The sequence below is a fragment of the Anolis carolinensis genome, chromosome 3, assembly GCF_035594765.1.
Source record: "Anolis carolinensis isolate JA03-04 chromosome 3, rAnoCar3.1.pri, whole genome shotgun sequence".
In the NCBI taxonomy this organism is placed as follows: Eukaryota; Metazoa; Chordata; class Lepidosauria; order Squamata; family Dactyloidae; genus Anolis; species Anolis carolinensis.
The window spans coordinates 98,049,118-98,076,166 of NC_085843.1; the positions used below are offsets into that span (position 1 = coordinate 98,049,118).

Below are 27,049 nucleotides of genomic sequence, written 5' to 3' on the forward strand. Positions count from 1 at the left end.
CTTTCTTTCTTCTTTCTCAGCAAACAACCATCTTGCCTTCTTGGTTTTCTTTTTCTTTGGGACACACTTTGTTGCCACCTCCTGTACAATGTTGTGAACTTCTGTCCATAGTTCTTCTGGGACTCTATTTATTAAATCTAGTCCCTGAAATCTATTCTTCACCTCCACTGCATATTCACTAGGAATATTTGTGAGATCATATCTAATTAGTCTGTGTATTTTCCCCAATCTCTTTAGTCTGATTCTAAATTGTGCAATAAGAAGTTCATGATCTGAACTACAGTCAGCTCCAGGTCTTGTTTTCACCGACTGGATCGATGTCCGCCACCTTTGGCTGCAAAGGATGTAGTCAATCTAATTTCGGTGTTGACCATCTGGTGAAGTCCATATATAAAGCCGTCTTTTAGGTTGTTGGAAGAGAGTGTTTGTTATACACAGTGAGTTTTCCTGGCAAAATTCTATCAGCCTACATCCTGCTTCATTTTGTTGTCCCAAACCATGCTTGCCTGTGATCACAGTTATCATTTGACTGCCCACCTTAGTATTCCAATCTCCTGTAATGAAAATAATGTCTCTTTTTTGTGTGTTATCCAGTAGGTGCTGCAGATCCTCATAAAACTGATCTAATTCTCATTCTTCAGCAGCTGTGGTTGGGGCGTATATTTGGATCATTGTGATGTTAAACGGCTTACCTTGAACTCGAATTGAGTTTTATAAACACATAATTTTTACTTTCCTAGTTGCTCATTTGTGAAGGTATCTTGTATATTGCATAGATTTTGCAAATTGCAAGATTTAGAGCATGTATGACAGTTCAGTGTGAGGACCTGGTGCTCCCAAATATACCTTTCTTAACTGAATAACTTTCTAACTGTAGCAAGTAACATCTCAAACTGTTTGTCTCCATTGCTGAATAAGTATTAATAATATTGAAAGCTGGATGAGACTTGGTCTGAAAAAACAAAATGAAAAAGTTGTTGATTTTATTGTGGTATTGTTTTATGTATTGATTATGTAAATTATGTTTTCCTTTGATATTGATGTATTTATATTTATAGCACCGTATGCATTGTTCCATTACTAGTGCTTTGTAAGCAGCCCTGAGTCCCTTTTGAGAGATGGTGGTGGGGTAGAAATAAAGTTTTTATCATCATCATCATCATCATCATCTTTCTTGAATCGCAGTGTATCCATAATAGTACTGCCCTACTGCACTTTAAATGAAAGTTACTGCAATTTAGCACTTTCCTAACTGCAATTAATTTTACAAATTGACCAACTAGAAGTTGCTGTTAAGTACATCTAAAAACATTTTTAATTCTCTCTTTCTGCTGATTAAATCAAACTTCTTCTTTGGTAAGTAAATCTTCTGTCAAGACATGGCTCAAATCCATCAGTATGCATTAAATCAAATGAACTGGTCTCTATAGAAAGCTGGACACAATGAACCATTTGTCTAGAAAAGAGGGGTGACTATGTTTTTTATGTGGTGTGTGCTGGGGAAAGCATTTAATTTAATTGTACAATGTACAATGACAATAAAATTATTCTATTCTCGGTATCAATATTTTTCTTTCTTATTTTTAATTCCTAACATATAGTTTGATTGATTGAATTGTACTTGTTTCATTCTAATGTTTTCTAGCAATAGCAAAGGACAAAACATAGTCTAATAAATTACCATGGCATGTTTAAATGGGAACAAGTCTCATCTATACATCAAAACATGAACAATGTTTCCCTATAATTCTTTTTAATCCTATCAAAAATCGTATACAGATATGGGTAAAACAATCATGTTTACAACCTTTTGTCAACTACCAAGTCTACAAATGATCCAAGTGTGTAAATATAATCCAATTTGCAACTTCTGAAACTCTCAGGAATCAGATATAGAGAAAGTATTTTTCCCATCACCAACAATTGAGTCCTATTATAATGAACCATAACTAGGCACTTATTATGCTAGTAGAAAATAGAAATTGAAATGTGTGCATATATATAAAAGTAATGCTACTACATTAGTAATGCCAAATAGGGAGATCATTTTGTAGACATATTTTCTACAATTAGCTATTTGAGAATACGTATGAAAAATGTAGGCATTACCCGTAGCCCATGGAAACGGGGATTACTGTAGAAAAGCTTCATTTGCTCTGCAGGAAGTGGTCCTAGCACCTTCTGGATTGTAAAAAGTTGGTCAATTTCACTTTCTCCAGGAAACAATGGTTGTCCATCACTCAGTTCTCCAAGAATACAACCTACAGACCACATATCCACAGACTTGCCATAGGGGGCTCTGAAAAGGAAACACCCATGTCATTGCTACTTGGCAAAGTAATTCACATACAAGGGTTATACTGAAAGTAATACCTGCCTGCTATTTCTTCTGAAGCTATTAATCCAAATCTGATGGTATTACACCATCAGACAAATGATTCTTATTGTATGACTGATGTAATTTCTGTGTCTCTAGGTGTTGCATTACTTTTTTTTTTTTTTGCACTTTTATTTATTCATTTTCCATACACATTACATAGTTAAAATAGAAGAGGCGTAAAAGCAGAAAGAAAAAAGAGAAAAAGAAAGAAAAGAAAAAAAAAAGGGATAAAGAAAAACCCGTTGCCTTCCGGTCCTTTTGCATGGCATACCCTCATCCCCTACTCCAATAAACATTGCTGCAGCCTCCTTCTTCGCTTTTTAGTCTTAAGTTCATTTTTAACTGTATGCTATATTTAGCTCATAATTTCTTTCTTCATATATTCACTCAACTGCGACCAGTTTGTCTCTCTGCCTGTTGTGCCATCTTGTTTAAGTGCTTGAGTCAGTAGATCCATATTTTGGATATCCAAAAGTTTCAAAGTCCAATCTTCTTTCGATGGTGTTTCTTTTGTTTTCCATACTTTTGCCAGGCATATCCTGGCTGCTGTCACCATATATATAAAGAGTTTTTCCGTATTGCAATCCCATCTAAAATCTAGTATCCCTAGTAGAAAATATTCTGGTTTTACCTCAAATTTCTTTTGAATTATTTTTTCCATTTCTTTATGTATTGTCTGCCAGTAATTTTTAACTTTTTTACACTTCCACCACATGTGCATCCAGTCCCCTATATGCTTCTCGCATTTCCAACATTTACCGTCCCCTTTTCCTTTGTTCATTTTAGCAAGTTTACCTGAAGTGAGGTACCACCTGTAAAAGATTTTATACCAATTCTCCTTAATTTCTGCGGCATATGTGTATTTTAGGTTTTTGTTCCATATTCTTTCCCATTCTGACATGCTAATTGTGTGGCCTACCTCTCTAGCCCACTTCGTCATTACCTCCTTGATCTGCACTTCTTCCGTGTCCCACATTAGTAGTTGTTGATATAGTATTTTTATTGTTTTCCTATCTACTTTTAGCACTCTATCCCAACCAGTCTCTCTCCTTTCGAATCCTATTTTATTGTCTTCTTTAAAGCTTTCTTTTATTTGCCAATAGTTTAGCCATGTTATTGATGGCTCTAGTTGCTTTAATTCTTCATAGCTTTTCAGACTTAACCCTTGGTTCCCTGTATTCAATAACTGACTATACGTTAGCCATCTTCTCCTGGGTAATTCCCTCTTGTGTTCTGCTTCTATCGGGGAATACCACATCGGAACCTTGGTATAGAATCTTCTCTTGTACTTCTCCCATACTTCTAACAGTGCTGCTCTTATATAATGATGTTTGAAATTCTTTTCTTTTCTCGCTTTCTCCTGCCACAGATAGCTGTGCCACCCTTTATTTAAGCCGTATCCTTCCAAATCTATAGTTTTGTTCTCTTTTAAAGTTGCCCAGTCCTTAACCCAATTTAGACTAGCTGCTTCATAGTACAGCAAAAGATCTGGCAGACCCATACCACCTCTTCTGATATCGTCTTTTAGGTATTTAAAGGCGATTCTGGCTTTTTTACCTTCCCAAATAAATTTGTTTATTTCTCTTTGCCAGCCTCTTATAATTCCTTTATTTCTCAAAATTGGTATATTCTGAAATAAAAATAATACCTCCGGCAGAATCTTCATTTTGACTGCTGCTATTTTACCTAGCAATGAGAGTTTCAGGGAGCCCCATCTTTTCATTTTATCCTTCATTTCTCTCCATTTCTTCTCATAATTATTTTTTTGCAACTGCGCATTGCTAGCTGTTAACTCTATCCCTAAGTATCTTATTTTCTTTACTACTTCTATGCCCGATATCTTTTGCAGGTTTTCTATATTCTTTTGTGACATATTTTTTATTAATATTTTTGTTTTTTCCCGATTAATCTTTAGTCCTGCCACTTCACCAAAACTCATAATTGTCTCCCACCATATTTTAAATTGTTTTAAAGGGTCCTCTATCAGGCAGACTATATCGTCCGCGAAGGCACGTATTTTATGACAGTGGTTTCTAATTCTTAGTCCTTGGAGATCCTTGTTTTTCCTAATTGATTCTAATAGTACCTCTAATGTCATGATGAATAGTAACGGGGATAACGGGCAGCCTTGTCTTGTACCTTTTTCTATATTTATACTGCTAGATAGATGTCCATTTGTTATTATTCTCGCCGTTTGTTGACAATAAACTGCTTTAACTGCATTAGTAAAATAGAATCCCGCATCCATTTCTCTAAGTATCTCCATAATGCAAAACCAATTAACGTTGTCGAATGCTTTTTCTGCATCCAAGAATAAAAAAGCTATTTCCTTTTTAGGATTTTTATCATAATATTCTATAGCACCCAAGATATTCCTGGTGTTCTCTTTCATTTGTCTGCCCGGCAGAAAACCCGCCTGCTCTTCTTTAATCCTGTCTTTTAGTACCTCTTTAAGCCTGGCTGCCAGTATGCTAGTAAAGATTTTATAGTCAGCATTCAACAGTGATATTGGTCTATAACTTTTTACGTTAGTACTATCTGCTTTGTCTTTAGGAAGCAATGTAATATTTGCCTCCTTCCATGTGGCTGGGATTTTCCCTTCTTCTAGAGCTTTGTTCATGACCTGCTGTATTGGTTTGACTAGTGTCTCCTGAAATATTCTGTAGTACCGCATTGTGAAACCGTCCGGTCCCGGTGCCTTATTAGGGGGAGTTCTTTGGATGGCCCTATATATTTCCTCATTTGTTATTTTCCTATTTAAAATCTCCCTCTGATCTTCCGTAATCCTTGGGATTTCCTGCTTCCCCAGATATTGTGTTACTTTGTCTTTTGAGATCTTATCCTCAGAATATAATTTTTCGTAAAATTTAATGAATTGTTTTCCAATCCCTTCGTTATTATAGTATACGTTGCCTCCATCTTTGATTTTACTTATTATATTTGCCTGTCTCTTTTTTGCTAGTCTCCTCGCTAGCCATTTGCCTACTTTGTTCGCGTTTTCGAAATTATATTGCTTGATATATTTCAGTTTTTTTCCCATTTCTTCTACCTGTAGTGCGTCCCATTCTTTCTTGGCTATTTCTATTTTCAATTTAATTTCTTTGTCCCTGGGTTTTACCTTTAGTTCTGATTCTAACTTATCTATTTCCTTTAGAATCTTAGTATGTTTAGCTTTTCTTAATCTATTCATCCTAGCATTATGCTCGATCAAGAATCCTCTTATGTATGCCTTACTGGCATCCCATATTATATCTATTGGGGTATCTTCCTGTCTATTGAGTTTGAAATATTCCTCGAGCAGCATTCTATATTTATTTTGATCCGACTCATTTTTCAACAATACATCATTTAGTTTCCATCTGTATTCTTTCTCTCTCCTTCCTCTGCTTTCTATTACCATTTCTATCGGTGCATGATCCGAATTCGTTCTGGGCAGTATTTTAACTCTGGTTACTTGATTTGTTATTGTTCTTGTACCCCATATCATATCTATTCGGCTCCAAGTTAGATGTCTGTTTGAAAGAAACGTGAAATCCCTTTCTTCTGCGTATTGATGTCTCCATATATCAATTAAGCCTAAATCTTCTTTCACTTCTTTAAATTTTCTGGGTAATTCTCCTACCACTTTACCTTTTTCCCCTTTCCCTTATCTGATTTATCTAATTTGCTGTTTACTACTCCGTTGAAGTCTCCCATAATCAGAAGATCATCGTATTCTTGTTCCAATATTTTTTGATGCAGCCCCTCTATGAACTGCGTTTTGCTTCCGTTTGGAGCATATATGTTACAAATCAGTAAGATTTTCCCTTCTATTTCAAGCCTTACCCCTAGCATCCTTCCATCTTGATCATTAAACACTTTTTTAGATTTAATTTTTTCGTTAACATAGGTTACTACCCCTCTTTTTTTTTCTGAACATGATGCATGATATGTCGTCCCTAAACTTTTTTGTGTTAAATGTGCAACATGTTTATTCATAATATGCGTTTCCTGTAAACAAATCACATCATATTTCCCTTTTTTGATTAGATGCCATACTTTACTTCTTTTATTGGGGGAGTTAAAACCGTTTATATTATTGGAATATATTTTAATTTTTAGAGCCATTGCCATCGTTTTCCTCATTTACCTTCCCTACTACCACTTTCTCAAAGTCCATTAAGTCTACCCCGTCCTCTGGTGATTTCTCTCTCAGTCTTTTCTTCTGTCTGGCCATCTCCTCCCCCTTGTCCCCTCCCCCATAGTGTTGCATTACTATGGATAAGAAGCAGAAACAAAGAACAGCCATTTAGTTCTTGAGGATATACTATTGCTGACATTTGCAGAAGGCTCAGAGATGACAGTAATGTGTGAAGTTGAGGAAAAAGTTTAAAGAAAACAAAACCAGTGCTGAAGACAAACCACTGACGACAGTTACTTGATGAAAATCAAAACAGGGACGACTTGATTAGTATAGACTGATTGACCAGATGATTATTGAGGTATTTGGCTGTGGACACAGTACTGTTGAGCAATTATGCACAACCTTGAATATAGAAAAATATGCACCAAGTGGGTTGCTCCTCAATTAACAGCTTATTTGAAAGAGAAGAGACTGCCCATGTGTTTGGAACTATTGGCATCATTTGAAGTCTACAAGCACACATTTTTAGGGAATGCTTGCCCTGATGGTGCCCTGGGCATATGTGTATAACCCAGAGACCTAGAATAGAGTGGCAGGAGTCCACCTCACCTAGACCAAAGAAATTCATGTCAGCAGTCAGCACATAGGATTACAATGAATGTCTTCTGGGCTGACAAGGGAGTGACTTTGACTAATTTCCTCAATCATGGGACAACAATGAACTGAATCTAATACATTATATCACTTCAGAAACTTTGAGGAGCTACCCATAATAAAAGACCTCAGAAGCAGTAGAATGCAATCTAGTTACATTTCAATAATACACTTCTGAGTCCCTAATAATAATAATTCTCTAGCAACATCACATGTTTTAGCACAAATGCAATGGGCAATGGTGCCACATACGCATTACAGTCTCAATCTGGTGTCCTCATACTTTCACTTGTTCGATCAGACGTTGTGATGACGTAGTCAAAATGGTAAATGCTATCAGATCCTGTCAAGGGAATGCCACTATCCAATAGTCCAGGGAGTGACCAAAAGAGTTTTCTGAAGATGGCCCAAATGCATCACCACTATTTTGAATAGTAACATATTATATGCAAAGAATTACTTTACACATGAATTCTGTTGCATATGTCCCATAAAGGAATTATGACTTGGCAGGCATTACTTTCAGTACAAAAATTGAAAAATGATACGTTAGATTGCTGTGAAGATTCATTTTGGGATGGCAAAAAAGTAATACAATACACTATAACTGGATTTAACAATTACACACCAACCAGACAAGGTAGGAGTTCATATTTTTCCATTGCAACAGTTAATCCCCTTCCCTTCTCTACCAGTTTTATTATCACACCTTAATCTCTAAATAAACCTAACTTCTTTAATTGTATACACAATTAAATATTTTTTCTCTTCCTAGGGAGGGAGGGATTGCTCCTCCTGCCATCCCAGAATGAACCTTCATGTTACTTCTCCTCTGTCATTCTCAAGATGGCACAGAAGAGAAAGTCACTATAAGTGGGAGTTACCTAACTCCTCCTCCCTTTTTCCCCCCTCTGGGTGCAGCACTAACAAAACAGAATACACTACAGGATACATGTGCATTCCTATTGTACACCACATATAGAGATTAAAAAATTCATCAGGTACCAAGTCTATCAAAGCATACCTTAACAACATTTTTAAAGAATACAAAATTGCTAAGTCTTTGAGGGAGAAAAATACTTGACTTAATGCTAATATCAAAGATGGACAAGACAAGATAGGAATTTGTGTGCTCTTTATACAGCAGTAGTATATAATGCAGCAATATCTTCTATCTGCAGTAGAATAAATGTGCATTAGGGAATAATGAATAAGATGAGTAAGATTAACAAAAACTCAACATCCACTGACAGATTCTAAGATTACTTACCCAAGCAAGAGTTCAGGAGAACGATACCACCTGGTGGCCACATATTCTGTGTAATTAGCATTGCTTCCTTCTGACAAATTCCGTGCAAAACCTGCATTCAAGGTGATTTGAAAATCACTTACAACACATTTACATTTTTAAACATCTCAAGTTTTTAAAGTTTCTTAAAATGAAATGCTTAAATCATCTCTATCTAGCTTGTTTTTGTGAATTAGTATCATGATTTTGCAGGAAGCAGCCCTGCCTCTATGTATTAAAACACTACATCAAGAGCACTGTACTGTAGATGCCTTTTCAAAACATAGATGGAGAACAACCTATTACACAGTCATTAAAACTGTATTAAAGAACAAGAACAACTGTTTTGTATACTACGCAGAAGAAGCATAAAAGAAAACATGACTTGTAACCCGTTTCCCCATCTCAAGCAAAAGAGAAGGGGTAATAAATACAGAACACATATCCCTCTTTACACTAGGCTCGGATGTGTGGGAGAAATCCAAATCATCCAATATCTCACTATTTCTGCATAATGTGTGATGTAGATAATTCACTAGAACCATGGCATTTTCCATTTGGGATTCAGTTCTTGCCTTCTAGAAGCTCACGTAGCAAGCTTCTCACTACTGTGTGGGAAAAGGCTGGTTTCCTTTAGGAGCTATAACCACAAAGCAGTATGTTCCAGCATTACTATGTTTCCTCCGTTATGAAAAAACACTACTTCTCTTCAAAGGCCATTTTAAAAAAACCGACTGAGATTCACTTGCTACTGGAAGGAAGAGAGTTATTTCTAGTAAAAAGCAGTCTTCCAGCAGACTGAAGGGAACAAGCTTAGCACCTGCTTATGATACATAGATGATATAAGAGAAGGAGCATGTTTTAAAATAGAAGAATTATGATTAACAGAAACACATCTATATAAAACTGTAAGATACAAAGTTTTTACTGCACAGAATATGAGATTCAACCCATATGATCATTTCCAACCAATTTAAATATACAACTGAATTATTTGATATCACTGTGCCATTTGACCCATCTGCGTGCATTCAAAACAGTTTGCTCTTTCCCTGGACTAAGCAAAATCCTATGCAGCATTTTACATAAATGTTCAAATGACGAGTACTGAAGTAGTGGGAGGGAAACACTCTCAACACAGCAGATGCATTGAAGAATGAAACACCAGAATGCAAAAACCAAGTGCATCTGTCATAATTAGTCTGTGCCTAGTACACTTCCTTCTACATTCTTACAAGAAAAAAACCACACCCACACAACATGTGTTCAAGTAGCTACTGCCTGCAAATTACGCATGCATGCAGTCCAGTCCAGTCAAGATGCAGCAGACATGCACACACTGCAGCCTTTAAAGCAGACCTGCACAATTCATGGTCCTCCAGGTATTTGGAACTCTAGGTGTTTGGAAGTCCTAGCCAGTTGTGAAGAATTCTGGGAGATGAAGTCTAAAACACCTGGAGGGTCACAGATTGTGCAGGCCTGCTTTAAAGGCACGTATGCATAGCATTTCTACCTTTAGCAGCAGCCTGAGAGAACACAAGAGTACTCATTTCCGAATGATCTGACAATACAGTAGAGTCTCACTTATCCAAGCTAAACGGGCCAGCAGAAGCTTGGATAAGCGAATATCTTGGATAATAAGGAGGGATTAAGGAAAAGCCTATTAAACATCAAATTAGGTTATGATTTTACAAATTAAGCACCAAAACATCATGTTATACAACAAATTTGACAGAAAAAGTAGTTCAATATGCAGTAATGTTATGTTGTAATTACTGTATTTACGACGTTAGCACCAAAATATCATGATATATTGAAAACATTGACTACAAAAATGGCTTGGATTACCCAGAGGCTTGGATAAGTGAGGCTTGGATAAGTGAGACTCTACTGTATTTACTGAGTTCAGTGAAATGTATTATTCCCTATTAAATATCTGTCTTCAAAGTAGACTACACTTTCTACCTCTAAGGAATCTTTCCCATAACCCTTTCCTCTGTCAAAAAACTTGTGCGTGCAGACTGTGCTAGGTGTGTTAGGATTCAGACTGGGCATTGGCTAAGTTTACCAAGGGTCAAAGTTGCCCTGCTTTAATCAAAAGGGTTTTCCGGAACATACTGCAGCTGCGTATTAGAGTAAGAAAAATAATTACAATCAAAGCAATGAAAGCCATTTGTAATATAAAAGACTACTTATTTTTTAAAAGGGCAATTTATTTCTCCAGCTGTCATGGTTGGTAAGCAATCATTCAGAAAAGCTTTTTACCTTATTACTGAACACTTTACTTAGAAATTACAATAGAATTCCAAGAAAACGAAGGATTTTTTTTAACTCAGACTGAAAACCACTGTTGTCAAATAATACCTAAAAACCACATGCATACTGAGATTCCCCAAAGAAAACATGAAGAAGCATTTCATTTTGATGGTGGAAAATACTGAATATCATGCATTAACATTGATACTATAACTACTGCTCATCTTATCTGTTCAAAACGTTTAGCTAAGGATTTTGACCACTACTGTCCCATAACATCTGGCCCTCCAAATGTTGTTGGAGAGTAACTGGATTTGATTTTTCAACTTTAAACATTACAATAGTTTTGGATATATTAATATAAATAAAATTTTAAAAGATAAACACATATTGACATTTTTGTATATTTTTATATTTTGTTCATAAGAATGTATTTGTTATTACATGCCTTCAAATTATTTTTGACTTATGGCAACCTTAAGGTGAACCCATCACAGGGTTTTCTTGGCAAGATTTGTTTAGAGTAAGTTTTGCCTTTGCTTTCTTCTGAGGCTGAGGGATCATATATGCAAACGTGACTATATATACCTGTATGTAGTACATGATAGATCACCCACAAAGTTTCTAACATCCCTCACAATGTTAGCTAGTGCTGGATGATCTTGCAACAACTATCAGAAATGCATGTCCCCCATATCTGGGTCTAGGTTGGGGTAGGCAATGCAGATGGATGAGGAAACACTTCCTAGTTTGGTCAAACACACTCAAACTTCTCTCATTCTCTCTCTCTCTCTCTCTCTCTCTCTCTTTTTTTTACATAAAAACCAAATACATATGGTTCAAACCATCTACATTACAAATGTACCCTCAGTTCACTTCTGACATGATAAATAAACCATCTACATGCGTATACACACTCACATTATTTTCAACCTGAACAATATGTTTCTTTCATGAAACATATGAACTCGATGTAATTAAAATTAAATCCTAAATAAATTGCCTGTCCTTTTAGGACAATAGCCTTATATTGCCATCCTTAAGAGGCCTTGAGGTCTTTAAAAACTATTCTTGATTTATGGACAGGAACAGTCTTGCCATGTAAGATCTCTGAATCTGATGTAAGCAAATATACATATTAATCTGTAATTAAATATTTCCGTTATTGACCATCTCCCTTCCTTACAGAGCTTTCTCCTACTTCAGAGCTTTTTTGCATGCCCTTTCCTCTTTTTACTTTCACTGGAAGCCCTCCAATCTTACTCAGCTTGGGCACAACAAGCAAAAGAGGGTTTAGTAGGGATGTGGCTGTGGGGGCATCATCTTTGGAAGATTTCTTTCAATAGCATTGGGGACTGAAATGCTGATCCCTGCTGGCACTTTGAAATAAACTGAGAACTGGAAACTGTGTGCTATTTTGTACTGTGGCGCAGTCTGCAAATCGGTCTCCCACTGCTGATCTTGCTCCCTGTTTCTGCAGTTCCTGGGGACAGAGCCATTATCAGGTTGCTGTGAGAGCAATCTCTCCTTCAATGAGGGGGTGAGATGGCTTGGAACATTTGAGCACTTTGTCTTTTGGAAGAAAGTTGCAGCAACAGAGATACCGTATTTCACCGCATAATAGTAGCACTTTCCCTCATTTCTGAGACTATCATGCGGTAGCAACTACTACTCAGTGAAAAAGGCTTTTTCAACTGGTTAATAGTCGAGGGCATGGCCAAGGGCGCAGCTGCACTGGCCGGTGATGCTTCATCTGCCCACACAGCAGCTGAGTCAAACTTCATAGGGCCAAAACTGAAAGATAAAAGGCGGGTGAGGGAGTGAATTCACTCCCTCGCCCAACTGCCCCTTTTCCTTAGTGCTGCGGGCTTGACTCGGCTCCCAGCTGAGTCAAACCCTATAACACCAAAACTGAAAGAAAACAGAGGGTGAGGGAGTGAATTCATTCCCCTGTCCACCTGCAAGTATGCTGGGAGTCAATCCTAAAGGCCAAAAGAATAGTCCGGGCAAGTGAACTAAAGGTGCGACTATTATGCAGGGAAGAGCAAAATACCAATTCCACTTTCCCGAAAAGGGTTATGTGTGCAACTATTACATTTTTTCCATCAGAGGTGGCTTTGAGAACTTCAGAGATTGGGAAGCTCAACAAAAAAGGGTCTTACATGGCCCACAGTCTTCAACCCAACCTACATAATACTAATGTAAAATTTTGGAAGAAATACTTATTACCAAGACTTTTTATCTGAAAAAAAAGGTAGGATGAGCTATTGCTAATCTGAACTTTTTCATTTCCTATTGCAGTGAGGAAATCCCACAGTTTCAAACATATAAAGTCCTATTTCCAGCTTTCACAACCCCCAATGACTTAATAAAAAAAACTGAAACATATTAAAGAAAGCTAATACAGACATAAAGTTAAGCTAATTCTATCCATACAATACATATTAAAGCCAGAGACACAGTTATTTATTTACTTTGTGATAACAAGCCACCATTAGAATTGCTGTATTATTAGTAAAATTGAAAACATGTTATATCTTTATCAAAGGTATAAAACAGATTGAATAAACATGTAAGCGATTTTTAGGTAGCACTTTAAAATGAATATGTATGTTTTAAATTTAATTTGAAATTATAGAGAAACAATAGAGAAACATATTTTTTAATAATAATAACCATGATAAAATGAAAAAGAACCTTACCAAAGTCACACAGTTTTAATATATCATTGTGGCTTATTAAGAGATTCTCTGGCTTGATATCTGGAATAGATACAAGTCAACAAATAAGAGCACATACTTCATTCTGCATCATTCATTTAACAGAAATTGGGTTATTTTTAAAAAGTAATGTATTTGAACAGAAAAAAATAGAAAAAAAACTAATAACTGCGTATTTCAGAAAGAAATTATCAAAAGGCATGATCCAGCTAAAAGTAAGCACTCATCAATAATATTGTTTGCAATTGGAACTACATAAATATGTGATAACACTCTCCTTTTCTATATTTGCAAGAAGCCATGCACGTGAGAGACAGACTAATCCAAGGAATTTTTAAAAGTGTGACCTCATTCTTCTAAGGTGCAGAGGAGCAATTCATAATAATATGAGTTAGGCCTTGCATTTCCCAGGTGAGAAGCTGGAGTCTTTTGATCTTACAGAATGTTCCTTTACCTTATATCTCCCTCCTCTTAATTTTCTTCCACATCCCTACCTTAACCAGATTGTAATGGAATGAAAGACCAAAACACATCCCATCAAGAAATACAGCATGAATGCTCCAAAACCACCTTGTAAGTTTTTAGTCACTGATTGTGCTTCTGCACCTTACAGTAAAATTAGCTTTTACTATAAGCCAACAATGAAGACATAGAAGGACATAACAATGTGGGACATATACAAGCCCATTTACCAGAACGGCTGCAAGCCATCTCACAAAATGGTCTGAAGTGCATTCTTCTGAAACCCTCTTTTGCTGATTCAGACTTATCTATTTTATAATGTTGAATAAAAATAGTGTGTGTGCGCCAAACTGCAGTCTTACATGTTCCCTGCAGTGATGAATCTATAGCAAACACCTGTGTCATCACCACTGTTTGTAATGAATCATAGCAGCATAGAATATGTATCTTGGTATAATTATTGGCCTAATATGCAGAAAATAAATAGTACAAATAAATGCAGGTTGCATATCTAGCAAACTCAAAATGGGTGGCTGTGTTTAGAAGAGAAATAATCAAGATCAAAAAGTTAAATTACTTTTCATAAAAGTACACAAAATAATCCACAATCTGTCTGAGAGTATGTCATGTTGCTCATCTGCATCTATCCCTGCACAATCTTTCTTTTTTCTTTTCTTTCCTTTCCTTTTATTTTGAGATAGAGATACAAGCTTGGTAGGTGTAGGGAATTATGGGGATGTAGCATATCTTGGGTTCAGTAAGTCCTTTGATTTATTGAATATGCTTGCCTCATTAGCTCATTGTTGGGGTTATGAAAATTTGTAACAGTAAAATTAACTGCACAATTCCAGAGGTTAGCCAGGAGAGACAAGGAACTATTTTTGAACAAGCAATGCATGGAAGTGGAAGAAGACAATAGGATAGGAAGGACAAGAGATCTCTTCCAGAAAATCAGAAACATCGGAGGCAAATTTCAGGAAAAATGGGCATGATCAAAACAAAGATGGCAGGGACCTAAAAGAAGCTGAAGAGATCAAGAATAGGTGGCAAGAATATATAGAAGATCTGTATAGGAAGGATAATAATATAGATGATAGCTTTGACGGTGTGGTAAGTGAATTAGAACCAGACATCCTGAGGAGTGAGGTTGAATGGGCCTTAAGAAGCATTCCTAAACAACAAGGCAGCAGGAGATGATGGGATCCCAGCTGACCTGTTTAAAATCTTGGAAGGTGATGCTGTCAAGGTGATGCATGCCATATGCCAGTAAATATGGAAAACACAAGATTGGCCATCAGATTGGAAAAAATAAATTTATATCCCCAAAAAAGGGAAACGCTAAAGAATGCTCAAACTTCCGTACAGTGGCACTTATTTCCCATGCCAGTAAGGTAATGCTCAAGATCCTACAAGGCAGAGTCCAGCAATACATGGAGCGAGAGTTGCCAGATGTACAAGCTGGGTTTAGAAAAGGCAGAGGAACTAGAGACCAAATTGCCAATATCCGCTGGATAATGGAGGAAGTCAGGGAGTTTCAGAAAAACATCTAACTTCTGCTTTATTGACTATTCTAAAGCCTTCGACTGTGTGGATCATAATAAACTATGGCATGTTCTTAGTTGTATGGGGATACCAAGTCACTTGTCTGTCTCCTGAGAAATCTGTATAAAGACCAAGTAGCCACAGTAAGAACAGATCACGGAACAACAGACTGGTTCAAGATTGGGAAAGGAGTAAGGCAGGGCTGTATACTTTCACCCTCCCTATTCAACTTGTACGCAGAACACATCATGCGACATGTGGGGCTTGAGGAATCCAAGGCCAGAGTTAAAATTGCTGGAAGAAACATTAATAATCTTAGGTATGCAGATGATACCACTCTGATGACTGAAAGTGAGGAAGAGCTGGGGAGCCTTATCACCAAGGTGAAATGGGAATGGGACTCGGAGGTACTGTTCTGCAGTGGCTCCACTCATTCCTGGAGGGTCGGTCCCAGATGGTGTCATTGGGAGACGCCTGCTCAGCCCCACAACCGTTGACTTGTGGGGTCCCACAGGGCTCTGTATTGTCTCCCATGTTGTTTAACATCTACATGAAGCCGCTGGGAGAGATCATCAGGAGTTTCGGGGTCCGGTGTCATCTGTACGCAGATGATGTCAGCTCTGTCACTCCTTCCCACCTGTCACTAAGGAGGCTGTTCAGGTCCTGAACCGGTGCTTGGCCACTGTGTCGGACTGGATGAGAGCCAACAAATTGAAATTGAATCCAGACAAGACAGAGGTCCTCCTGGTCAGTCAGAAGGCCGAACAGGGTATAGGGTTACAGCCTGTGCTGGATGGGGTCACACTCCCCCTGAAGGCGCAGGTGCGCAGTCTGGGGGTTATCCCAGACTCATCGTTGAGCCTGGAATCCCAGATCTCAGCGGTGGATAGGGGAGCCTTCGCAGAGTTAAAATTGTGTGCCAGCTGCGACCGTACCTTGGGAAGCCGGACTTGGCCACGGTAGTCCACGCTCTCATTACATCCCGTTTAGACTACTGCAACGCACTTTACGTGGAGCTGCCTTTGAAGACTGTTCGGAAGCTTCAATTAGTCCAACGGGAGGCTGCCAGGTTAATAACTGGAGCGGCGTTCAGGGAGCATACTACTCCTCTGTTACGCCAGCTCCACTGGCTGCCGATTAGCTACCGAACACAATTCAAGGTGCTGGCTTTAGCCTATAAAGCTCTAAATGGTTCCGGCCCAGCTTATCTGTGTCTCCCGCTACGACCCACCTCGAAGCTTAAGATCATCAGATGAGGCCCTGCTCACGGTACCGTCAGCCTCACAGGTGCGACTGGCGGGGACGGGAGACAGGGCTTTTTCAGTAGTGGCTCCCCGCCTATGGAACGCCCTTCCCATTGAAGTCAGGCAGGCTCCCTCCCTCCTATCCTTCCGTAGGAAGGTTAAAACTTGGTTGTGGGGCCAGCATTAATTATTATCATGTACGCTGGAACTCAATCGACAGTCCCAGTTTTTTGAATTGAACACGCCTACCTGTATTTTATAATGTGTTTTATGAATACTGATGTAAGTTAATAATAATTTTTTAACTGATTTATATGGCACTGTATAATTTTTATATATGCGTTTTATTGTAAGCTGCCCTGAGTCCCCTGTTGGGTGAGAAGGGCGGGATATAAATATTGTAATAAATAAATAAATAAGAAGAAAGTGCAAAAGCTGGGTTGCAGTTAAACGTCAAGAAAACCAAGATCATGGCAACTACACCTATTGATAACTGGCAAATAGGAGAAAACGTGGAGGCAGTGACAGACTTTATATTTCTAGGCACGAAGATCACTGCAGATGCAGACTGTAGCCAGGAAATCAGAAGACGTTTACTTCTTGGGAGGAGAGCAATGGCCAACCTTGACAAAATAGTGAAGAGCAGAGACATCACACTGGCAATGAAGGTCCGCATAGTCAAAGCAATGGTATTCCCCATAGTAACCTATGGATGCGAGAGCTGGACCATAAGGAAGGCTGAGCGAAGGAAGATAGACACTTTTGAACTCTGGTGCTGGAGGAAAATCCTGAGAGTGCCTTGGACCGCAAGAAGATCCAACCAGTCCATCCTCCAGGAAATAATGCCCGGCTGCTCACTGGAGGGAAGGATATTAGAGGCAAAGCTGAAGCATTTTGGTCACATCATGAGGAGACAGGAAAGCTTGGAAAAGATCACGATGCTGGGGAAAATGGAAGGAAAAAGGAAGAGAGGCCGACTAAGGGCAAGATGGATGGACGGTATCCTTGAAGTGACTGGCTTGACCTTGAAGAACTGGGGGCGGTGACGGCCGACAGGGAGCTCTGGCGTGGACTGGTCCATGACGTCACAAAGAGTCGGAGACGACTAAACGACTGAACAGCAGCAAAAGGTTTCTGAATGCCATGTGTTTCACAAATCTGTTAGCAAAAAAAGTGCAGTGCTTATAGTGGACTCTGCAGAAAATATCTCAGCCCGTACTGCACCAAAAGTAAAATCAGCCTGTTTAGAATGCCTTATAAATGCTGATTTTTTATATTTCAATCTGTTTTATATACCTATATACCTGGGATCACATAAAAATTCCTCAGGCAGGAAGGGTTGCAAGTGGAAAATGTTCAAGAAGCCCTGGATTAGACAATGCTACTAACAGGCAGATTTGCAATTGGTTGACTGGCTGAAAGAGTACTCACTAATGGCTTTTCTTCATCCTGTGGAAAACGTGACTATTGGGGTGCCATAAAGTTCTGTTTTTGGCCCAGGGCTATTCAACATCTTTATTCATGAAGTGGATGATGGAATAGAAGGCATACTTATCAAATCTGCAGTTGACACCAAACTGGGAGAGGGATAGCTAATATCCCAGAGGAAAGAATCGGAATCCAAAATGACCTGTTGTAGGCAGGCATAGTCAACTATGGCTGTATGTACACTGCCACATAATGCAGTTTGAACTGAATCAGATGGTCAGTGTAGACCCTTCAAATCACATTATTTGGCAGTGCATATCCAGTCTGTATTAGGATTGGTTGAGAAATAGCTCGAGGCTTATAGCACACATGCTGCTGCAATCTCACAACTGAATGCCTGTGCTTTTCCAGTCCTTCACCATCTTCCCAATGGTAATGCTGTTTAACAAAAGCTTCCAGCTAGACAGATGTCATGGAGGAAAAGGGGATTTATATCCCAAGACATAAACGATCTCAACTGAGGACATCACTGATGTTACTAAAGATGTTATTAAGTTAAGAGATGCTACTAACCATTGATTAGGATAGCATCATGACAAGTGAAAATTTATTTGCTGAGAGGTGTTCATAGCTTTAAATATACAGTAATTCTATTTCAACAAGTCTGCAGAAATTTGAACTACATTCAAAGCAAAAACCAAGTGCATGAGAAGCCATAAACTCTGATGCAAATCCATCATTCAGAGAAGGTACCACGGGGATGGCAAACTTCGGCCCTCCAGGTGTTTTGGACTTCAACAATTCCTAATAGCCAGTAGGCTATTGATGTCCAAAATACCTGGAGGGCCAAAGTTTGCCCATGCCTGATCTAGAGTCTTCAGTTGTCAAACAGTCAGATATTATTGGATTTTCAAAATGACAGATACTGCAACTAACCTCAGCTGAAGTCATTACCTTATTTCACTAACCTGTCTACACCATCCGTTGTTTATCAGTTTCCTTCATTTTTCCCTATCCAAACTTTCTTTTATTATCTCTCGAAACATCCTTTTCCTTTCCAGATCAACCTTGTCTTTTCCAGTTTTTAAAAACAAGACACAGCCAAAGCTGATTCCATTCCCTGTGGCAGAAGCAGTGATGTGCAATCCAATGTCCTTGCCTTCACACTAACCAGAGAACTGACATTTTTTTCTTAATGAAATTTCTGCTGTTGACTAAGGGACCTGCTGTTTAGCCACAACATGAGCAACTCTAAAGCATGTTTCTTAGCTGGTTGCTGACAACTATTGTCAATCTTCCTCTAGCACAGTCTGTTCTCTCATTCTCCCTGACCAAATGAGAATCAGGAACATAAGAAATATTGAAATGGTTTTTCTTTTTCTAGAAACAGGGATGTAGTAAACTAAGAAAATTGAAGAATGCAGAAAAATCTACGAAATTGCAGTGGTAAAGCAGAGGTAGTGAAATTGAACTCTGTTTAGGGCAAAGACAGAAGCACAGGGAATGAAGTTAGCAAAAAGCCTTTGTAAGTTCATGTGACTCCTGCCTTTGGTCTCTGTAATGCAAGAGTTAACCCACACTGTTATGTGAATTTCCTCTACACTGACCAGAGAATGACTCCCATTTTCTCACATTATGGAAATGATTACCTATTTCACATAAAAACTGTAGCTGTAATGTATTAAAGCAGTTGATATAGCCGATTCCTACAAAATCTTCATTTTACTTTATAAAAGAAACATGTGCTATAGTAAGGCTGTGTGCACTGTCCTGTATACCTTGGTTCATATTCTCTCTTAAGTGAAACCATGTTAAATAAAAATGTTGGGATATTTTTCATTGATTTTTGATCTTCAAAGTACTTCCAAAACTTGCGTGTAAGAGTGATTATCTTTTCTGATATACTCACCTCTATGAACAATATCATTCTTATGACACCAATGAATTGCTTTAATTAGCTGGTATATATAACTTTTTACTTTTTCAGGTGGGACTCCATTTGGCATTTCTTCCAGCAGTTCAAGCATATTCTAGGGGTTAAATAGAATTATTTTAGAGGCTAAATGGAAATGGATCCAAATTACCACTAAAATGTTTTGAATATAATTATGAACCACGCAGTTTGACACCTCAAAGCATTAGTCCAATATTAATACAGTAAACTAAGTTCACTCCAAACATGTACCTATCTTTCATATATGCAAATTAACAGAAATATGATTTAGTTATAAACTTTTGATTCTCTTATCAACAGAAAGAAGTCAGTTCTTATTTTACAAATATAAGTGAAATACATATACTATTGATAGTGTAAAGAAACACATAAAGACAAAATTAATAGCAGAAAAGAACAGCAATTCCTATGAACCTCCTAAATGTGGAAGCTTGCTAAATATCCAGGGTCTAACATTTATAATTTATGGAATTTCTCAGAGATCCTAAACCAAGGAAAAGTAAAGTGTTGCCCTACAGATCTCTTTTGCTGCAGCTTCTGAGACATTAGCCAGCATGCAATCAAACAATATCTGTAGCATGACACTTTGCAGACCTTAAAACAGAATAAATCATATTCTTGATTGGCTTTTAGAAGCAATGAGTCAGTGTACATCAACCAGCAACAGAAAACAATAACCTGTTGGAAATAGCAACCTTCTTCAAGCCTTCACTAATAATTTGTTTGTATATGATTCTGTTTGCTTAAAAAGGTAAAGGTTTCCCCTGACGTTAAGTCCAGTCATGTCTGAATCTGGGGGTTGGTGCTCATCTCCATTTCTAAGCCGAAGAGCCGGCATTGTCCATAGACACCTCCAAGGTCATGTGGCCGGCATGACTGCATGGAGCGCCATTACCTTCCCGCTGGAGCGGTACCTATTGATCTACTCACATTTGCATGTTTTCGAACTGCTAGGTTGGCAGGAGCTGGGGCTAACAGCGGGCGCTCATTCCGCTCCCGGGATTTGAACCTGTGACCTTTCGGTCTGCAAGTTCAGCAGCTCAGTGCTTTAACACACTTCGCCACCGGGGCTCCTTAGGGTTTGCTTACTGTATTGTATATGTATGTTTCTTGTGTTTATTTTAGATTGAAATGTTTTTACTGCTGTTTTATGATTTTTTAAATTATGTTTGTTTGTTCATGCCATTGTATGTTGTTTTGACAACTGACTGTTTTGTACATGCTGGAAACTGCCCCAAATCCTCTCAAGGAGATAGAGCAGTATATAAATAAAGGATTATTATTATTATTGTTGTTATTGTTATTATTGGTATGCAGCTTTCCCTTTGCTCTGTGTTTCTTGAGGTTGTGGGAGGGGCTGCAGACCACATGATCAGATCTGGGACTCCATTTTAGAACACAGAGATGCTATTAGACTTTAGACTGTTAAGAGCAAACTCGTGTTGTTGTCGATTATAAGAAAGATGCCCTGTGTTATCTGCACAGAGAAACTACTTCAAATACAGGGTGTTTGAAAAAGAACTCCCTAGTTTTAAATATAAATACATTAAAACTAGGGAGTTCTTTTTCAAATACCCTTGTGATGCCTCATGGGCCTTGTAGTCCTGTTCCTAGTGCTATCGTGGCAGATGAAGATGAAAACATGGGGTTTTCGCCGGTTCAACAAGAACCGGAGTCCTTTCACCTGCCAGATGTTGATGTTTGTCCTCAAGAATTCAGTAAAACAGACCTTGGGCATTCCTCGCCTCCGTTTCCCAGGAGGGAATCTTACTCTAGAGACAGAGGAGTCAGAGAAGCAAATCGCAGGAGTTTACAGATCGCTGCCAAACAACAGGCTGATTAGGCCTGCTTCCCTTGGGAAATTCTAAGGAGTCTTGCATCTGGACAGAGTTGGGTTTCGCTTCTCGTTCTCTAGGGAAAGAGATTGTTGGCGGGAAAACGAGACCCAATATAGGTGTTTGACGCGGGAGATTCTTTGCGGAGTCAACAGAGCTGCTTCAGGAGTGAGATCGTGTGTGGACTTCGTAACCCCAGTTCCTTGCTTCCCGGATCAAGAATTCAAGTACTGCCTTGCTTTGCTGTTATCCACGGACCTTGTTCCAAGATTCACTGTTTGCCTTGTTTCTAGTCACGGACCTTGTCAAAGAACCAAGTCTATTTCCAGCCTTGTTGTCAAGCTTCCTTGGACTTCTAAGACTCTGACATTTCCCCACACTATTGCTTGGCAATAGTGTGTGTTTCGGTATTGGATAAAGAACTTTGAACTCTAATATCATTTATTGGACAATACATTTTTGGACTATATTTGACCTCATTTGAAAGGTCTGCTTCTGAACTATATTCTTCACTTGATTTTATTGCTTTTATATATTTTCTTAATAAAGATATTAGATAGAGATTGGCCTCCGTGTATGGTTCTTGGTGCCCAGCTGCCAGGGGTCTGACAACCCTGTATATCTGTAACTAGTTTAACAAGTTATGTACCTGTATGCTGAATACATGAAGGTTGTGAATAAACCAGATAAGTTACTTTTAACGAAGTCTATTTTTGTCTCTTGAGAGCATGATATAGAAACAAGATGTTTTATGGGAGAGCAGATATTTTTGAGCATCTGCTATATTTTGTGCATTGCCATAATCTCTGTTCCTAACAGATCAGAGACAACCAGGTTATAAGTCCAATAACTGAAAACCAAATTGCCTTGCATAAATACATGTGGATATACACTTCGTTTCTGAAAGTTTTCAAACAGAAGCTGGATGGACATCTGTCAAGAGTGTTTTGATTGGATTTTCCTGTATGTCAGGGGCTTGAACTGGATGGCCTTATGGTCTCTTCCAACTAGGATTTCATGATTCCAGCTATTTTGAAAATACAGTAGAGTCTCACTTATCCAACCTAAACGGGCCGGCAGAACGTTGGATAAGTGAATATGTTGGATAATAAGGAGAGATTAAGGAAAAGCCTATTAAAAATCAAATTAGATTATGATTTTACAAATGAAGCACCAAAACATCATGTTATACAACAAATTTGACAGAAAAAGTAGTTCAATAAGCTGTAATGCTATGTAGTAATTACTATATTTACGAATTTAGCACCAAAATATCACGACGTATTGAAAACATTGACTACAAAAATGCGTTGGATAATCCAGAACGTTGGATAAGCGAGGCTTGGATAAGTGAGACTCTACTGTAACACCCTTCACAAAAGGTATAGTTGCCCAGCCAGGATATGATCAAGAAATACATGGTAATATCTATCTTTCTACAAAAGGTCTAGGATCAAAGCTGATGGTTAGGTAGCAGTTGTGGTTAAAAATGATATTGCACTCTTTCTGGTATGCAGTACACATTTTTGTTCCAGTGCTACATAAAGACAACTGGTTTTAAGTTGTAGCAACAGCTGTATCATGTTGTCTCAAACACTAGAACAGGGGTCTTCAAACTTTTTAAGTGGAGGGCCGATTCACAGTCCCTCAGACTGTTGGGGGGCCGGACTATGAAACAGTCCAAAATTAGGATTGTTGTTGTTGAGTGCCTTCAAGTCATTTCAGACTTAGGTCAACCCTAAGTCTAAAGTTTAGGACAGGGGCCAGGTAAATGAGGCCTTAGTTTGGGGACCCCTGATCTAGATCATCTAGATCAGGGGTCCTCAAACTTTTAAAGCAAAGGGCCGGTTCACAATCCTTCAGACTGTTGAGGGGCTGGATTATCATTTGAAAAAAAAAATACAAACAAATTCCGATGCACACAACAACAACAACAACAACGAAAGAACAATACAATATTTAAAAATAAAAACAATTTTAACCAACATACATTTATCAGGATTTCAATGGGAAGTGTGGTCCTGCTTCTGGCCAATGAGATAGTCAAGTTAATTAGGGTTGTTTTTCTTGTTGTTGTTGTTGTGTGCCTTCAAGTCATTTCAGACTTTGGGCAAGCCTAAGTCTAAAATTTATTTATTTATTTACTGCATTTATTTATCACACCCTTCTCACCCCAAAGGGGACTCAGAGTGGCTTACAAATTATATGTACATACAATATATTACATTATTAGCATAGCACAATATTAGCATTATATATTACTATATTGAACTATACCACTATACTGTAATATTATTAGTAATATTATATGTAATATAGAATATATAATTAATATTATTATATGGTATTATTATTAGTGTTATATTGTATTACATTATAATATTATTATCAATATTATATGTATATACAATATATTATATTATAAAACTGAGGGCGGGGGCCAGGTAAATGACCTCGGAGGGCCGCATCCGGCCCCCGGGCCTTAGTTTGGGGACCCCTGCACTAGAATATAATTCAAGTAGTCTCCTCTAAGATCAACTCTTTTTGTCAGTAATACTTTTTAAAACAATGTAAATTTTGTAACACTTCCTAGGGCTGAACGAGGAATTTAAAATTTTTACTCTTTTAAGGCAGTATCAGCTCTTCTGCGAAAGGGAGAACAGAACAAAAAAAAACAAAAACAAAAAAGCTTAGGTATGCAACATCCAAGATTTGTTGAAATAAAATTTAGCTGGTTGAAGGCACAGATAAATTACATTATGGAATAAAAACTGGCTACAAATTTTACTGATAAAAGCTGAAAGGGCTGGCTTAGCATGGGGCACAGACAACTTAACTGAGAGGCTGATCTGTTCATCAATAAATCACCTGCCTATCAGACAAAATATGGGAGGGAACCTGAGTGAGAATACTGGGATTCCACATGAGCAAAACCCACGGAGTGGTTCCCTTAATAATAATATAATAATAAAACTTTATTTATAGGCCATCCTATCTCCCCAGGGAGACTCAGGGCGGCTTCCAGGCAAAAAGGCAAACATTCAATGCCTTGGTGATAAACAAACCCATAAAACAAAAACAATACAAAATAACATAATCATAAACTCATAAATTACTTAACAGGAAAATAAAATAAATAATTAAATAAGCATAATTATCTAAACAGACACATAAGCTCAATGAAAACCAACACTACAAAAATGCATAATATAAGTAAAATTTAAGATTAATCTTACCACATGGGCCTGATAGCAGATAGCTTTTGAATCTGGATGTGTCCCTGAGTGCCCCAACCCATGCTTGTGGACCTAACTCTACCAAAAGAAACCACTCCTATGGCCAACCCACCAAACGTTGTGACAGAGCAAATATAAATAAGGATAAATATGACAAATAAATACAGAATTATTACAGAGATTCCTGGGAAAGAATGCAACTAATTATTCTGAATTTTCTCCCCTCATTACCTTGTAGTCCCATTGATCAACTGCAAACAGAAATCCCAGATAAGTCTGGAATCCTTTGCTAATGACAACTGCATTCAGGAGTATGGCCATGGGTCTGCTGCCACAGGGGTAGCAAATCCACTTTTGATTTTACTGTTGCTCTGATTTAAATGGAAGCTCTCTTCATACTGAACTTCTGCAGGGGTAGGGCAAAGTATTAGCAGAGTTCGAGCTCTGTTTGAAAAACTGTGGAAAGAGCAGTAGTAAAATAAAAAATGGAAATTTCTTTCTTATAAAGAAAGACAAACTGGCTACAGTTGACTATATTAATATCAACCACACAGTTTTAAGGGTTGGACAACAGTAAATAAAGAAGGTAAGAGGAATCATAGTTTTCATAGAATTGAAAGGTTTTAGCCAGTGGGCAGACTCATAAGAATTCAAATGGGGTCACATGGTTGAATTCTTATTCCCACTATTCTCATATTCGGTTTTAAAGATAGCAATACTTTCAAGTAATACTTTCAAGCAATACTTGTGCAGACTTTCAAGTAAAACCTTGATTGGCATATGCTAATAAAGGATGCTAAAAGCTAGACATTTATCAGATTTGAACTGAAATGTAAAATACAGTTTAGCATGTTTTTCAATGTCCAGATTTCCGCATGCTTTTTACTTATATCCCTCCTTTCCACCGGCACAGAATTTTAAGGTGGCATATACCATTTTAAAAATATAATACAGTTTAAAAAATCTTCTTAGTACAAAATTTAAAACACATTTAAACTACACTACTAGGACTACATTAAGCAGATGAATCATTAGCAAAAATATCATAATAATGAATAATTATAAATATTTTGCTTTTTTTTTCTTATACAAGAAGAACCTGGAATGACAAACAAAACCATTTATTACAAAACTATACAATCAAAAATATAAAAATACAAAATTGGTCTCAATGCAGATAGCAATAAAAACCAAATAAAAGAAAAAAATCAAATCAAGTCGAATAAAAACTCAAGACACTTTAAAACATCTAACACACATCAATAAAAGCAAAAAAGAATACCTGTCCAGCTTAACAATCCTTCTGTAACAATTCAACATAACTCCAAAGGACTACCTTAATAAAAAGGATGTTTGCCCAGAAGTAGGAAAGCAATAGGGCAGGGGTCCCCAAACTTTTAAAGCAGAGGGCCAGTCCACAATCCTTCAGACTGTGGAGGGGCTGAATTATCATTTGGAAAAAAACCCGAACAAATTCCTATGCACACTGCACATGTCTTATTTGTAGTGCAAAACAACAATAACAACAATGAAAGAACAATACAATATTTTAAAATGAAAACTATTGTAACCAACATAAACCTATCAGGATTTCAATGGGAAGTGTGGACCTGCTTCTCGCCAATTAATTAGGATTGTTGTTGTGTGCCTTCAAGTCATTTCAGACTTTGGGAGACCCTAAGTCTAAAATTATTTATTTATTCATTTACTACATTTATATCCCGCCCTTTTCACCCCAATGGGGACTCAGAGCAGCTGTATGTACATACAATATATTATATTATTAGCATAGCACAATATTAGCATTATATATTACTACAGTAGAGTCTCACTTATCCAACATAAACGGGCCGGCAGAACGTTGGATAAGTGAATATGTTGGATAATAAGGAGGGATTAAGGAAAAGCCTATTAAACATAAAATTAG

At 37.7% G+C, this 27,049-nt stretch overlaps 1 protein-coding gene across 2 annotated transcripts in view; it reads right to left on the minus strand.

The window, feature by feature from the left end:
- cdkl5 (cyclin dependent kinase like 5) overlaps positions 1 to 27,049 on the minus strand; it is a 117,538-nt gene that overhangs the window by 34,942 nt on the left and 55,547 nt on the right. For both annotated transcript variants that reach the window (XM_008107287.3, XM_003218901.4), the window contains exons 6-9: positions 20,007 to 20,127; positions 13,404 to 13,463; positions 8,428 to 8,518; positions 2,110 to 2,299 (exon numbers count right to left, since the gene is read on the minus strand). In XM_008107287.3, the coding sequence (XP_008105494.2) occupies positions 2,110 to 2,299; positions 8,428 to 8,518; positions 13,404 to 13,463; positions 20,007 to 20,127 (462 nt within the window). The remainder of the gene's footprint in view (positions 1 to 2,109; positions 2,300 to 8,427; positions 8,519 to 13,403; positions 13,464 to 20,006; positions 20,128 to 27,049) is intronic.